At 40.0% G+C, this 15,791-nt stretch overlaps 1 protein-coding gene across 1 annotated transcript in view; it reads left to right on the top strand.

Moving 5' to 3' along the window:
* The window catches only part of LOC126412634 (FAM172 family protein homolog CG10038), a 306,381-nt gene that overhangs the window by 160,919 nt on the left and 129,671 nt on the right, over positions 1-15,791 (top strand). Inside the window, exon 5 of the mRNA XM_050082311.1 lies at positions 1,112-1,231. Coding sequence (XP_049938268.1) covers positions 1,112-1,231 — 120 coding nt within the window. The remainder of the gene's footprint in view (positions 1-1,111; positions 1,232-15,791) is intronic.

Here is a 15,791-nt window from a genome sequence, read left to right as displayed (position 1 = left end):
GGACTATAGGACCCAGTCCATTCCATGTAAACACAGTACACACCATTATGGAGCCATCTCCAGCTTGCACAGTGCCTTGTTGTCATCTTGGTTCCTTGGCTTCATGGGACTGTGCCACACTCGAACCCTACTATCAGCTCTTAACAACTGAAATTGGAAATCGTCTGACCAGGCAATGGTTCTCCAGTCCTCTAGGGTGCAAGCGATATGGTTCCAAGCCCAGGAGAGGCGCTGCAGGTGATATAGTGCTATTAGCAAAGGCATTCGCGTGACTCATGTGCTGCCATAGCCCATTAATGCCAGATTTCACTGCACTGTCCTAAGGGATATGTTCGTTGTACATCCCACATAGATTTATGCAGTTATTTCACAGAGTGTTGCTTGTGTGTTAGCACTGACAACTCAGTGCAAATGCCACTGCTCTCAGTCATTAAGTGAAGGCTGTTGGCCACTGTGTTGCCTGTGTTGAGAGATAATGCCTGAAATTTTGTTTTGTCAGCACATCTCTTGACACTGTGGATCTTGGAATATTGAATTCCCTAACGATTTCCGAAATGTAATGCCCCATGCGTCTAGCTCCTACTGCCATTCCACATTCAAAATTTGTTAATTCCCATTGTGCAGCTATAATCACATTGGAAACCCTTTCAAATGAATGACCTAAGTACAAATGACAGCTCTGCCAATGTACTGCCCTTTTATACCTTGTATACACGGTACTACATCCATCTGCATGTGTGCATATCGCTGTCCCATGACTTTTTGTCACCTCAGTGTATATTGTCAAACCTTAAATGTAAGATTATAGCTCTTAATGAGTAGATTATGGCAGCAGTTTAAATTTTTAAAATCGTTCAGTACTTACGTGAAATACTGAAAATTTTTGCCCCTGTAAGCCGTTAGAAAGGTAACCTGCAACTGGGATGGAATGACCATTTTAGCTGTTAAGTAATACAGATTTCACGTCTCCTTTTTTTTTAATTACAGAAGGTTGTGGCTCTTAATTACCAACAGTAACACACTCATTTTAATTCTTTATTGGCAGAGTTTTTTATCTTGTCATTTAAATCTTTTGTTTTCTTTATTTCATAATTTGTATCTTTATTCGCAGGGTAGCAGGGATCCTAAAGAACATGCTGATTATGTGTGGAAGCACTATGTCAAGGAATCAAAAGCAAAGCACATAGCAATTGTCGCCCATAGTTACGGAGGTGTGGTTACAGTTGACCTGGTAAGTGTTATGATAGTATTTGGGTGTTCCTATACAATATGCTCCACAGTCTCTGAAAAATGACTAAATATGCATACATGTGATAATAATGGCTTGCAATATGTAACCTGATCTTTCTCTGTTGCTTCTTCTGCTGATTTCCTAGACTTGGGCCATTTATGAATGATTTGTCATGTCCAACATTAGTAAAACTTTCATAACAAGCTGTGACATGATTAAAAGGAGTTGGACTATGAGTTGAACCACAATCTGTGCCTTTATTGGTCTGATTTTTTTTAAACTTTAAAATTATACTGGACTAGAGAGAGTTGTTTTTTCATCCCTCTATCCTTCCAGTTATTCATTTATTGATTGCCACGAATCTCATATGAAAAATAACTCTTATGGAACTGGGATGAGTCAGAGTGTATGTTTATAAACAACTCCATTGTGCCAACTAAATGGCTGAATACTCAGTGCTGAGACAGCAGTTTTGCAGATAGACTGGGATTAGGGGTTGTGCCGGTTGGAGTGGGAGAGGGAAGAAAGGCAGCAAGGAGCAAGTGGGAGGGTTGAGGAAAGGTGAATGGTGGTTCAGAGGGAGGCAACATGTGTACAGGATAGGAGTGTGATACACCGAGACAGGCAACAGTGAGTCCATTCAACACATAATGACAATGATGTAGAAGAATGGATTGGGAAGGGTGACAGGTCAGAGGCAGAGAAGTCAGTGATGGAGGTGGATGTGAGGTAAGATGCTAATGGAGAGTGAGGCCAGGAGGATTACTGGAACAAAGAATGTGCTGGAAGGGTAACTCTTGTTTATGTACTTGAGAAAAACTGACATTGGGAGGAAGAATCCATATGAAACAGGTTATGAAGCAGCCATTGAAACACAGCATAATGTGCTCAACACATCAATTCTACTCTACAGTTTGGCCCTGGGCCATTTGTTGGGAAGGATAGCTGGTCATTGGTCATGCCCACACATCTGTGGATCAGGTTTGGGTGACAAACACTATGTGTGAAGTCCTTAGCGAGACATACATCATACTTGGCAAGGGGCTTCTCATCACTTCATAAGTGCTGTCCACAGGTGGTCAGACTACATGTTGGCGATTTTTTGGTATGGAAGGGATGACAGCTCTAATACACTGCTACTGTTGATGGTTATAGGAGTTGACATGGACAGCAGTATGGATGGAGCCATTGGAAAAGTGCAGCTCAGTGTCCAGGTAGGCGACACATTGGGGTAACACAAATCAGGTGAAGTGAAAGGAGGAGAAGGTGTTGAGTCTGTGGAGGAGAGAGGAGAAAGACACCTCAGCCCTGGCTATAGATCATGAAGATATTAATGAACCTGAACCAGACAACAGTTACGGGAGTATAGGAAGGTTTCTTCTAGATGGCCTGTAAACTGGTTAGCATAGAAAGGTGCCATGCTAGTGCCCACGGCTGTGCCACAGATTCATTTGTATATCTTCCCCTTGAAGGCTCACTTGCATGGCATGTTTTACAGGCTAAATATTTTAAATAGGTTTGCTTGTTGCTCAGTGAATTAATTGACATCTTTTTACCGAATTATTGTATTAACATGATTGAAAAATGCCATAGAATTATTAATTCTGGGGTACAGTGTGATGGATGCTGTAGTATCTTTCCATTGTGGTGACTGGAGTGGTATGGGAATTGGGGAAGTAAATGATGTTCTTCAGTGATTTTGTAGGATATACAGTAAAGGTAGGAAGATAGTGGAACAGTAGGGGGAAACTACTATTCTTCAGCCTGAATTAGATAAACCTGGTCACATTAAGGAGGGATAAGAATAGAGAGATGCAAAGTGGACACAGCTAATAGAAGGAACAGTGATAGAACATCATGTGGCAGCTTTGTGTTTAATTTGAAAGAAATGTAGAAACACATTAACCTCAACAGTCTAGGAAAAAATAGATTACTACATGCTGTAAAGAAGACATATCAAGCATAGCTTTCAGCGACAGCCTTCATTAGTAAAGACACACACACACACACACACATATCCACTCCTCATACACACACGACCACGAACTCCAGCATCTTGGGCCAGAATGCAGCATCACATGGGCTTGCAAGCAGCAATCTGGAGGGGGTGGGGAAGGAGAAGGGGAAGGGATAGTAGTGTACACATAGGGAGAGAGGCGAACACTGCCTGGTGGAGCATGCAGGGACTAGACTGCCAACAGGTGCAGTGTCAGGAGGCTGTGGGGCAGTGAGGTGGAGGAAGAAAGGAACAAAAAAGGAGATGACTGGGGAAAGACCGGTGGATTCTTTGGCAGAGGGCTGCAATCATTACACAGCCTTTTATATTGATACGACTACCAATCAGCTGTCCACCAGGATGAACAGCCACTGCCAAACTGTGCCCAAGAGCAAAGTAGACCACCCTGTGGCACAACATGCAGCTGAACATAGCACACTTGATTTCAAAGGCTGCTTCACTACCCAAGCCATCTGGATCCTTCCCTCCACCACCAGCTTCTCTGAACTGCGCAGATGGGAGTTATCCGTCCTACACTTTCTCAGCTCCCGTAATTATCCCAGCCTCAATCTACCCCACGCCCTCCACCCAACAGTTTCCACCCTGTCATATCATCTCCTCCTCATTCTTGTCTCCCACACTGTGATGTGTCTTCTTTATGGTAAGTAATAATCTTTTCCTACACTGTTGGTATTCCTAATTGGAGTACACATTAACCTCAGGCAGACGTAGTTATAAACACACCACACCAAACTGTCAGCAATAAATTAAATGGTAAGAATGTATGAGAGTCAGTAAAGAGGGAAAAAATTGTTAGCTAGTTCTCATGCTAGAGTTAAAATCACCTAGTACTTGTTTGAGTCAGGTAACTGAGGATTTAGGATCACTTTGTAAAGGCTTCAACCAAGAAGAGACCTTGGTTATAGTGAATGGACCAGGCAACTGTATTAACAGAGATCATGGGTACAATATCGAGGGCAAAGATTGTGTCAGTATTTAAAGATACCAATTTTGAGCTGATTTCTATTCTGAGACATCATGACTGACTTCATTTGAACTCTTCCATCAGGAGAGTAAATTTAGAGTTAGTAGGACTGCTTATGTCAGCTGCAGGGTTATATTGGTGTGATTCTTGTTGATTCAGTCAATAGATGGGATTGTACTAGATATGTCCTGCACCTCAGGAGGAAGGTAAGCGGAAACAGGGTGGATTAATAGCAGAAGACCATGAGGGGTTGGTGGGGGGGTAGGGGAGGTGGGGGTGGGAGGGGAGGGAGGCACTCTCGGGCAACAGCTTCTTTTTTAAGGTAGGGAGGACAGAAGAAAACAAAGTTGTATAAGAGGTTAAAATTGAAACAAACGTTCGGTTTGAGAAAGAAACTAAAGAACATAATTCTAGCATACTGCATCAATACCAACTGCTATTGGTTGAATATTTTTGATAATTGCCAGAAATTTTATTTTATATCTCAGTCACTGTGAAGTTCCAGCTATCTTTATTGCAGCAAAATGTTAGAAGACTGATGAGTAAAATGATGTAACTACTTATTTGGTTTTCTAAATAAGTCATCAAACCCAGTTGACTCAATGTGTCCCTCTGAACATCATGTGGCAACTGGTATAGATGTGTTATAGGACTTAGGTAGCATCTCATCTGTAGAGCAGAAATGGAGGAAGGAGGAGTTGCCACGTTCATCAGCATTGAAGCATTTGCAACAGCATTAGAATTTCATAAGAAGTCCTTTACAACAGTAGGTCTATACTGAGCACCTGCAGATAATTTTAATGTGCTCATAAATAATCTGGAAGCTCTGTTGGCCTAGGTAACAGTAAAACTAAAGAAATAAAAGTTTCTGGCAGTTTTAGTATAGATTTTATTAAAATCTCTCCCAGTAAGAATTTTATGATACTATTGAATTATCATTCAACAATATTATAAAGGAAAGCACTTTCAAATGTTCTGAAAAATTATATTTATTTGGTCACAAACCAGCTTTCGGCTTCTCAGGCCATCTTCAGGTGACAACTAAATGTGGCAAACAGATAAACACAATGTGCAACTCTTATGTCACATACATTATTTGTACAAAAGATACAAAATTGACGAAGTGTTTGCATAGGAAAATATTACAATAATTATATTAACTAAAAAGGGCAAACAAAGTTTTTATATGAAGATACATATAACAAATGATGAGAAATAAAATGGGTTTACAGTTTGAATCTAGTATCTGTAATGAAAACTTAATTTAACGAGAGGGGGACTGGAAACTGATTCTGATCGTTTAATACTAGGCTGGCATTTTGTGTCATGTGTTTATTGATTTCCAGTAGGGTCATCTTTATGCCTTTTTTTATGGAATGTAAAATTTCACGTCCTACATCATATGGATGGTTTTCTGCTAAAATATTATCAGCAAAGATTGTATCTTTCTTTCTTCCTTCATCACCAGCTTCTCTCAGGTTGACATAACCTAATTGCCACATCTCGGCCTGACTGACCGATATACACTTTTTCACATTGGTTGCAGGTGATTTTATATATAACACACTGTGTCAAGGGTTGCATTTTGTCTTTACTATCGAATAAAAATTTTGGTATGTTCTTTGTGATATACAATGCAGATCTAGAGTTGTGAGATTTTTACTTTTTTGGAAGATTATCTGAAATATTGCCATTCTGTGAAATTTTGTACCAGGATTTGTAAGTACTGAGTGACTGCAGTTGGCCAGTGTACAGAAGTGGTGCAATTTTATCATCAGTATAAATTATTATTTATACTGATTATACAGCATAAATAGATAATATTATCAATCAGGGCAGGCTATAGTTATTGCTGGAAGTGATCTGTTCGATGGTTTGCAATCTTATTGAAAGGCTAATTTGGAAATGGGAGAGATATGAGGTGATGCACCATTCAGTGGAAAGCTACAAGTTTGTGGCTGTGTGGATGCTGGAGCTTGGAGGGATCACTGTATCAGTAGCTATGGTTTTTTTTTTTTTTTTTTCTGTAAATGCTTTAAATCACTAGTAAGTAACATGGAGCAGAAAGAGATGATACTAGTGGGCATATTGCAACACTGTCTTTATAAATTTTGGATAAGCGATAAAATATAGAAGCAATGGGATTCATGTTAATTTAGCATATGGCTGTTTATTTCTCATTATTTGTTATACTTTTTAGTTAATGTAATTATTGTAATATTTTCCTGTGTAAACACTTTGTCATTTTTGTATCTTCTGTAAAATAATATCTGTGTAAGTTGCAACATCATATTTATCTCTGTTTGTGACATTCAGCTGTCACTAAAAAATGGCCTAAAAATCTGAAAGCCAGTTCATGACCAAATAAATATAATTTTTGCCGAACTCTAGGAAGTGTTTTCTTTATAATATTATTATCATGTTTTGCCAATCACTGATTGGAAATTCAGTTAATATTATCTTTCAACATAATTCGTACTGAAAACTTCCCAATTAGGGTAGGTAATTGCTCAAAAATTGCCATTGATAATTTTTTTATAGAAATTTCTAGTGAACAAAATTATATTACAGAATCAATAATCAGTGATCCCTCAGACAATGGCATGCAGTTCCCTATGTTGCATGTTAATACTGATCAGAATATGAAACCTACAAAATCTTGAATTCAGGAGGCTAGTCAGAATGCCAAATAACTGAGCATTTTAGGAAACTCCTGAAAGACATGAACTGGAGTGCTCTATATTGTGCTCATAACTAGAATAAAAAATATGACACTATTATTAAAATTCGTACCCTATTTGAAAGTTGTTCTCCCCCCATAGTAATCCAAATTAGACCAAATAGTACATAAAATCCATAAAATTACTAAAGGAATAAGGGTATCTTCTAGGATGAAAGTTTATCAGTCCATCAGAAGCAGCTTTAATGTTTATGCTGTAGTTAATTACAAGACATACTGCATAATATTGAAGATAATACAGACATCAAAGCAGATGTATTATGAGAAAAAGATATGGTCACATAAAGTATCAAAATAAAGACCTCGTTGTAGGGATAGCAAACCTTTGTAGATCTGTGTCTCATTTTTTGCAAAGAAGTGTTTAATGTGCCCACGATATGCCATCATACTCATCGTAGAACTAAATTTTGATACCACATATTACAGTACTCTTTCTTTTTTGCTGATTTATTGCATATTTAGACATACGCTTAAATGCATGCGTGTTTTGATAGTAGATACAAATTTGGGCTCTACTGATTAATGAAAAAAGAAAGTAACTGCTTCCGTATTAATACTCTTTATTTGCAATCAGAAATACAGCTTTCATACAGAAATCATAAAATAAACATATTTAGTTTATCCAAGTTAACAAAAAAAAAAGATGATTTCTGCTGTGGAAAATGTAGTGCCAGTAATTTATATTGTGTGTGTACTTTGTAACTTGTAGCAGAATGCAAGCTGAACTCAAGTCACCTGGTGAACAGTCTCTTAGCGAGCCTTTAATGTTACGCATTTCACAAAATGATGACTCGCAGGAGTAGGTAGACGAAAATATTGTCAAGCTAGCAACCATCACCTTCTTCTACATGTCTCAGGAATTGGATTCCAAGTTTCCATAATTTTAGTGGCAAAATTTTTGCTCTTATTGCCTGATAGTTTTTTCTAATTTGTTTCAGTCAGCTGCATTTCAGTTTCTTGAGTTACCAAGCAAACAAATCTAGACAAGTTCATTTTATCCAATGGAGTCACATCTTTATATGTAATAAATTTTAGTGTTCCAACAACAGTTTAAACTCCCAAAATCTCGAAGAAAATTCTTCAGTTGAAGACTATTGCCAGAGAAAATTCCTTAGTGACTTTTTCTTGGTCTTGTTTTTTGTTTAAATCCAAGTTGCTGGTAGTTTTTTTTCAAATTTGGGAAATACAAATAGTCATTGGAAGCAATATCATCATTACAAACTTACAGTTTAACCTTAAAAGTGTAAATAAGATCTATCATAACAATCACTGTTCTTTTTGTGCCTTGAAGCTTTATGTTCAAGTCACTAAAATATGCTGGCATATGTTCATAAAAAACAGAAATTTTGTAAGCCACATAACATCCATTAACTGTGAATTTGTCTCAGTTTTTCCCCCACTTTGTAAAAACAGCCTGATTCCTACCAAACAATCCACAAATCTTTGAAGTAAATTGCTGCTGCTCAACCAGTGAACATTGTTATGCTTCAGGAACCCATTGTACACCAATATCAGTTTATCCAACAACACTTTGAACTTCCTTTTATGAGAAGCTTGTGATGATACACAGTTTTGTATTTTTGTTACTGGCCATTATACTGTAAAACTTGAACATAGCAGAATGTGTATAATTCGCAGGTCTGGTCAAACCGTACAAATATTTTATTCACAACACATTCGTACACTTTTATATGCTAATTTTTCATATGAAGCAGATCAGGCTTAAAGCAGAAATGGGAAGCAAATTTTAGAACATAATAATTCATTATAAAATGCAGAATGGAAGCCAGTATGGTACTACTGTATTAGAGTACACCTTAGTTATTCACATGAGACACTACTTTTGCCACAAAGACTGTACAGCCCTGACAATGCCGTTATGTGAAAAATATGATTCTTGTTCCGTTAAACAATTATTTTACCTGGCAAGGTCAAGCATTCCAAAGAAATACACTATGTACATTATCTCCTGCCAGTTTCAGTTGACTTTTAGAACCCTACATGACCACATGAGATCGAACAAAAAGTATGTGTTGTTAACAATTAACAAAAAGATTAAGATTTGTTTTTGGAGAGGGTCCACCTTGATCAAAACACAATATCTTATTTTTCTTTTTATTCCCCAGACATGTTTCACTGAAGTTAAGCCATCATCAGTGGGTTTTATGTCATCTTCTACAAAATAGAAAAAAATGCTTTTTACTCTTAGTACTCACTAGTAATTTGAGTTTCATAAAGTCAGTATTTACATATTTGAAAAATGGAGGAAATTTTGTATGTATAAATAGTTTGTTAGCACATGCTATGGATTTCCTGGGTTTTATGTAAATCGGTTTAGTTCTTTTGTTTTACAATTTGTCATCATTCTGCAATGATATAGAACTTAATGTAGAACAGTTATTTATTTCAAAAATTTACAGCAGTGTTTAAGTTAATGCCTACCATTAACCATGTGGAATATTGTGTGTGTGTGTGTGTGTGTGTGTGTGGTTTTTTTTTTTTTTTTTTTTTTTTTTTTTTTTTTTTTTTTTTTGTGTTTGGAAGGGGGTTGGGGTATTAATGGTTTCGTGTTGCCTGATAGTTCTTTGAGGGCAGAAACCAGAGTTCCTTTGCAGAGAACTGTGCATTCATTTATTACTTGTTTTCCTTCAGCTATGACTTTTTGTAATTGACAATTTTCTTCAATTATCAGTTTTTGTGAGGGGCTGTTGCTGATTTGAGAATTTTCAGGTCAGTGTTGATGTTTGTTGGACTATTTTTCATGTCCGTAAGGCATTCAGCAAATGTTGAATGACAGCTGTTACTTATTAATGCTCTTCTGTGTTCTGTGTATCAGGAATACATGGTTTTCAAATATGTAATTACTGACTTTATAAAACTCAGATTTATCTGTGTGCTAGTAGTAAAGAAGATTCTTCCTGTTTTATAGAAGATAACATAAAACCCACTGATGATACATTAACTTCAGCGAAACCTGTCTGGTGAATAAAAAGAAAAATAAGAAAGTGTGTTTTGCTCAAGGCAGACCCTCTCAAAAAAAAATCTGCTTGTAAGCAAACATAGACAGAAGAGCTTTAATGTCAAGATGAAAAGATTAAGGTAACTGAGGAGAGTGCGAAAGACAAACTCTCTGTGCATGAAATAAAGTTGTGTTTCAAATGCAGCAAAACACAAATTTATAAACCTTAAAGAAACACAAATAAGATTTGGGTTGAATGGATGTGAGGGAACAGGCAATTGAAACAAAAGGCAAAGAAGACAGGATATGAAGAAATACTGAGATAGTGTGGAAATTGTTCGTAAGTACAGCAATAACGTACCTTTGTCTGGACCCACATTTCAGAGTGAGGCTCTGAAAGTTTCTAAAGAGCTTGGGATCCGCAGGATTGCTGGACAGTTTCAAAGCTAGACAAATCATCATGTGAAATGAATTGGATGGGGAAGATAAGGATGTGAAGAAAAGTGTAACTTCGGATGGAAGACAATACTGCGCAATCATAATTGCAAATTATGGCATGAAAGACATGTTCAGTGCCAACGAAACAGGACTGTTTTAATGCACACTGCCTTCAAAATCTGTAGCAATTCGAGGTGAGTAGTGCATTAGCGGAAAAATGCCCAAGGAAAGACTCACTATATTGCCATCTGTTGACATATTAACTGAAATGGAGAAGCCACTAGTGATTAGAAAGGCATCAAAACTCCATTGTTGTAAATAACTAGACATCAGTAAGGTTCCAGTCATATGGCGAAGAAATAAAATGACGTGGATAGTGAGTATTCTTTGGAAGAGTGGCTGGGCTCTTTCAATGCCAAAATGAAAAAAGGAAATCACCAAGTTCTCTTTTCCTTAGATAGTGCAACTTGCCACTCAGAAGTCAAACTTTCAAACATGAAATTGGCTCTGCTTCCGTCAGGTTCATCCAGCTTCACACAGCTCATGGACCATGGGGTTATTTACATATCGATGTCGCATTGTAGGTGATTATTGACACAGCCTCTTATTCTTTATGTTGAAGAAGCAGAAAGTGCACTACCTGTTGTGTGGTCAATTTCTGTTATGGATGCAATAAATAGAAGTGGCTTTGCAGTAAGGAAAATAAAGCTAAAACTGTCACCAAGGGCTTTAACAATCACTCAGGGGGCTTAGCATTCATTTGTTGGGTACAGGCTTGGCAAAACCAGGTTATCCGAGCTGAGGACTGGTGAGTGCTGCCAATTTTGTCATTGTAACTTCTGGGCATGCTTCAGTGATTACTGTGTGGTGCAGCAGTGGAATATTGTGTGTCGCTGGGATGGGGATCTTGTCTTAACTTCCTAGTTCGTGAGGATGGTAAAAACACTCTAAAAACAACCCTCAATTCTAAGGTGTGATGCATGCTGAGGGGATGCATGACTGTTGAGCAGAACAGTCATAAATGGGCGTCCTCGGGAGAACCTGCCACACTTAGTTTGTATGAGGCTTACCCAAGCAAGCAGAACTCTGTCTCATGGGTGGACATCCATTCCCTGACTGCTTGTGGGGTGACTATGGAGCCTCTTAATTCATCAAAGAATGCTCCCAGTGGATCAGGTGGGACACTGGTGAGCACTCTTACCCATCCCAACAAGAGAAACCATGAGGGTACCTATCCTGAGCATACTCATCAGAAATGCAGAATCAGTTATAGTAACAGGGCACACATGTGTCAAAATGTTTTTGTGATATTAAAAGGGCTGAGGGTAGCTTTGCCGAGGTGTAAATGGTATTATGAGTGGCCTGAAGTCAATAAAAAAGGCTTCAAAATGGTTCATCGTTGAGTGAAACAGCCACTTAAGGGCAAGTACAGAAACTTCTGAAAGCAACAACATTGGGAAAATGCCCTGTTATTGTTGAACTGCATAAAACCTTACAGTCCAGCCACGGGGATGGTAACGTGTGAAGTTACAATAGGAATGGGCAGACAAACGTGTTATGGAAGTTCAAAATGTGAAGAACAGAGTGAATGGAAAGCTTGAAACAACTACTACATTCATTCTAACGTCCAATATGCAAGACCTGCCCAACCACATTAAAGCATGTTTCTTACACTTACCAGTTTGCTCCTTTTTTTTTCCAAATTCAATAGGGTGTTTCAAGTATAAAAGATTTGGTCAAACTACCGTTGCATGTAATGGTTATGCTACTTGTGGGAACTGTGATCAAGCAGCTCATGAGCCAGGTTTGGAATGTACATCCCCACCAGCATGTGTTAACTGCTCTAACTCACATCCAGTCTGAAGTTCTGAGTGCCCCATCTATATGGACAAAAACAAAGTCAAGAACTTAAAAGTTACATGTCACATGTCATATGCAGAAGCAAAGCAACTGTTTAAAGCCATGCTGCCCCCATCATCCATTACCTCATTTGCACCACCTGTGAAACAGCCCATAATTAAGTCTAGTGTGATGACTCAAAGGGAAGTAGCAACTGCCACTACCAATGTTTGCTCTTGTTGCTGCATATGCCGACAGACAGGCTCTAATAACCCTGTGCTTGCCAGAAACTCAGTTACACAAACTTCTCTGACTGATAATGTACAGCCATTGCCCCCAACGGCAACTGTTCCACCTGCCGACTGCTACACCCATCCAGGGTCCTTCCTGTGTTTCAGCCTAACAAGGGAAAGCCATCACAAAGACCAGGTCAAACTCCAGTAGAGCAGTACCGAAAGCACCATCAGTGAAATCAGCAGCTACTGCTGCTATTGAGAATTTGGTGATGGATGTGGTCCCAGTTGACTCAACTAGTCCACCACCAATGACCTTGTGCTCCCCACAAAGGTGCAAAGAGAAAGGGAAGACAAAATTTACTAATAGGTAATGGACATACTGCAGTGAAATTTAAATGGTTTCATAGTTCATGAGGATGAACTAAAGTTCCTCACACAGACTAGACTAAACTAGACTAGACTAGTGTGTGTGTGTGTGTGTGTGTGTGTGTGTGTGTGTGTGTGTGTGTCCAGGAAACACATTTTAAGGAGACCGGTACCCCCATGGAAAGGGGTTATAGTGTATATCAAAAAGATGACCTTCATGACGACAGAGCTAAGGGAAGTGTGTCAGAGTTCATCCATGCCACATTTGACTCCTCACCCATAGCCCTAATCGCCACACTATAGGCAGTTGATGTCATTGTGCATTTTGTGTCCTTTTCAGCTAACTTTATGTTCCCTTTACTTGCCGGCATAGTGACCACTGGATGACAAGGCACTTTCCGAACTGATTGACCAGCTTCCTCCACTGTTTGTGCTCTTAGGAGATTTTTAATACCCGTAAGACTCTATGGGGTAATCTATCCACCTGCCCAAGGAGTTGAGCAGTTGAAAGTGTATTACGGTCTGACACTACATGTCTCCTGAATACAGGTACAATGACACATTTCTGCACAGCAATAGGGACATTCTGCATCATTGATTTGAGAGTTTTCTCTCCTGCTCTCACAGACTCTGTCAGATGGGGGTGGCAGACAACTGTCTGCCGTTTACAGAGAACAGATCGTGGTGGAAAACCACCCAAGTGAATGCTATCCAAGGCAAGCTGGATACTTTATAGCCAGCTGGCTGTGCTTGAGTACAGGAACACCATCCACAACTGGGTGGGGCACATTACTGATGTAATCCATGCTGCCACTAATGCAGCTATACCTAATCATCAGGCTACCACAGAAGGCAGCCTGTTCCTTGGTGGAACAATCAGTATCGTTGTGCCATACGGGACAGTTTGGCAGTGCTGCACAGGTTCAAGCATAGTCCAACAGCAGAGAACCTTCAAACCTTTTGGCTAGCAAAAGCTCGATGGACAACGAAGGAGAGCAAGAAGCAATCATGGCATGAGTTTCTGAAGTTGATTCATTTGCCAACTTCTGCCACTGCAGTAAGGGAATCTGTAAGGAAGATATTTGGGAAAAGGGTGTCACATCCATTAGCTGCCATGCATGACAATGGAGTCCTGAAAGTAATCTTGCAGATATCGCTAACACTATGGTACAGTACCTTAATGATGTAACCTCGTCCATGAGTCTGGTTCCAGGTTTTCATGCCCATTGGAAAGTTTGGGAGAGGAAATGTCTTCCTTTCGCGTTCAACTACAACTGAAGCCTATAACCACCCGTTGTCCATGTGGGAATTGGACACAGCATTAACTGCAGCTTGCGAGATCACCACCGAGCCAGATTTGACACAACTAGAGTGCAAATAGATCCTGCTTGCTGCTGTCCTATAAGGGTTACGTGCGATCCCACATTGATTATTGATTATGGTTGTACGGTCTATGCCTCAGCATGACCAACACATTTAAAGATGCTGGTCTCCATACACCACGAGGGCATCAGATTGACCACAAGATCCTATAGGATGAGCCCTATACTGAGCTTGTGTGCAAGGTCAGGGAAGCCACCATTAGCTGCTTGTTGGTGGTTCCTTGTGGCTAAACAGGCGCTCAAGCTCCGGTCGTTTCTGACTTCACTGGTTGTCCTGCAGCTATTAATATTTCCGAATGCTTGGAACAACTCTACCATACTTGTCCATGAAGGACAAAGCTGTTCGGCATACGGGCAGAGCAGCATTTATTGGATCTAGGAGTGTCGCCAACAAACATACAGAGGGAGGGTTGGTTGTTATTGAGACCTACAATAATTTTAGGTTTGACAGGGTGCAACTTCACTCCTTCCCCAGGGGTCCAGAACTCCTTTGTGGATACGTGTGTGGCAAGCACAGGACCCGGACCCACATCCTTCCCCATCCCTGATCCTTCCCCCCCCCCCCCCTCCCCGCCCCTTCCCTTCCTCTTCTCCCTCTCTTTAGTAGTCTGTTTGGTGCCTATGTCCGGAGACAGAGGCTTATGACTGCAAGACGTGGTTTCTCTTCTTTTCGCTCTATACTGGAAAATCTCTGTCCTCACTTCATCCTTCTCTTTTCCTTGATTCTTCTCTTAACCTTCTTTTCCACTGCGGCATTTGAGACCTCTTCTCTTCTTTCCTTTTCTTTGTTCCTCCCTTTCTCTTACTTTCCTCCCTGTGCGTTGAAGGCCGACTCGTGTTCCCACACATAGGTGGCGACGGGGTAACATGTAATTACCCATCCCAGGTAGACAAGTAGGACACGTACATACCCCCTGGTAAAGTCCAGGCCCAGGGAGGGGTGATTACCCGAGCTGGTGCCTTCCAAATTTGCCGATTGGTCCCTCTGTCCATTTCTCGGGAGTTGTGACTTGAAGTGTGGACAATATCTAAGGCGGGAGTGCCCTCTGAGAGGGCCCCCCTTAGGAAGGAGTGCACCATCGAAGACGCCGGTAATCGTGAGGGATACTTTCGCAATGATTTCCTCTACTTTTACAACTTTTGCCTACAAGAGAAAGTTAGATCAGTCTCAGCCATGAACAATTCTTCCATCAGTGCCAAAGTTTCTAGTTGTTTCTTGGTGTGACAAAGGTCAGTGCTTCACCACAGTCAACCTTTCCATTATTCAGAAAGGTGTTGACACAATTGTAGGCCCTGTTGAGTCTTGTTCCCGGTTATGCAACGGCACCTTGTTGTTAGAAACAAACAGTGCCCTCCAGGCACAAACATTGCTTCGAACTCCACTGCTACACACCTTCCCTGTCTGGGTGTAAGCACACCGTAGGTTAAACTCATCACGTGTGGGGTGGTTTATGCAAGATCACTCGATGGATTATTCAATGAGGACATTCAGAATTACCTGTCCGATCAGGGCATAACGGCCGTACATCGCATCATGAAACAGGTTGGAAAACAGTTGCTACTGACCCATACTCTCTTCTTGACATTTCACAGAGTTCAACTTCCATCCAACATTAAAG

Source organism: Schistocerca serialis, chromosome 7 (genome assembly GCF_023864345.2).
Source record: "Schistocerca serialis cubense isolate TAMUIC-IGC-003099 chromosome 7, iqSchSeri2.2, whole genome shotgun sequence".
In the NCBI taxonomy this organism is placed as follows: Eukaryota; Metazoa; Arthropoda; class Insecta; order Orthoptera; family Acrididae; genus Schistocerca; species Schistocerca serialis.
The sequence above is the reverse complement of the archived record's forward strand: the minus strand, read 5'-3'. Positions and strand labels throughout refer to the sequence as shown.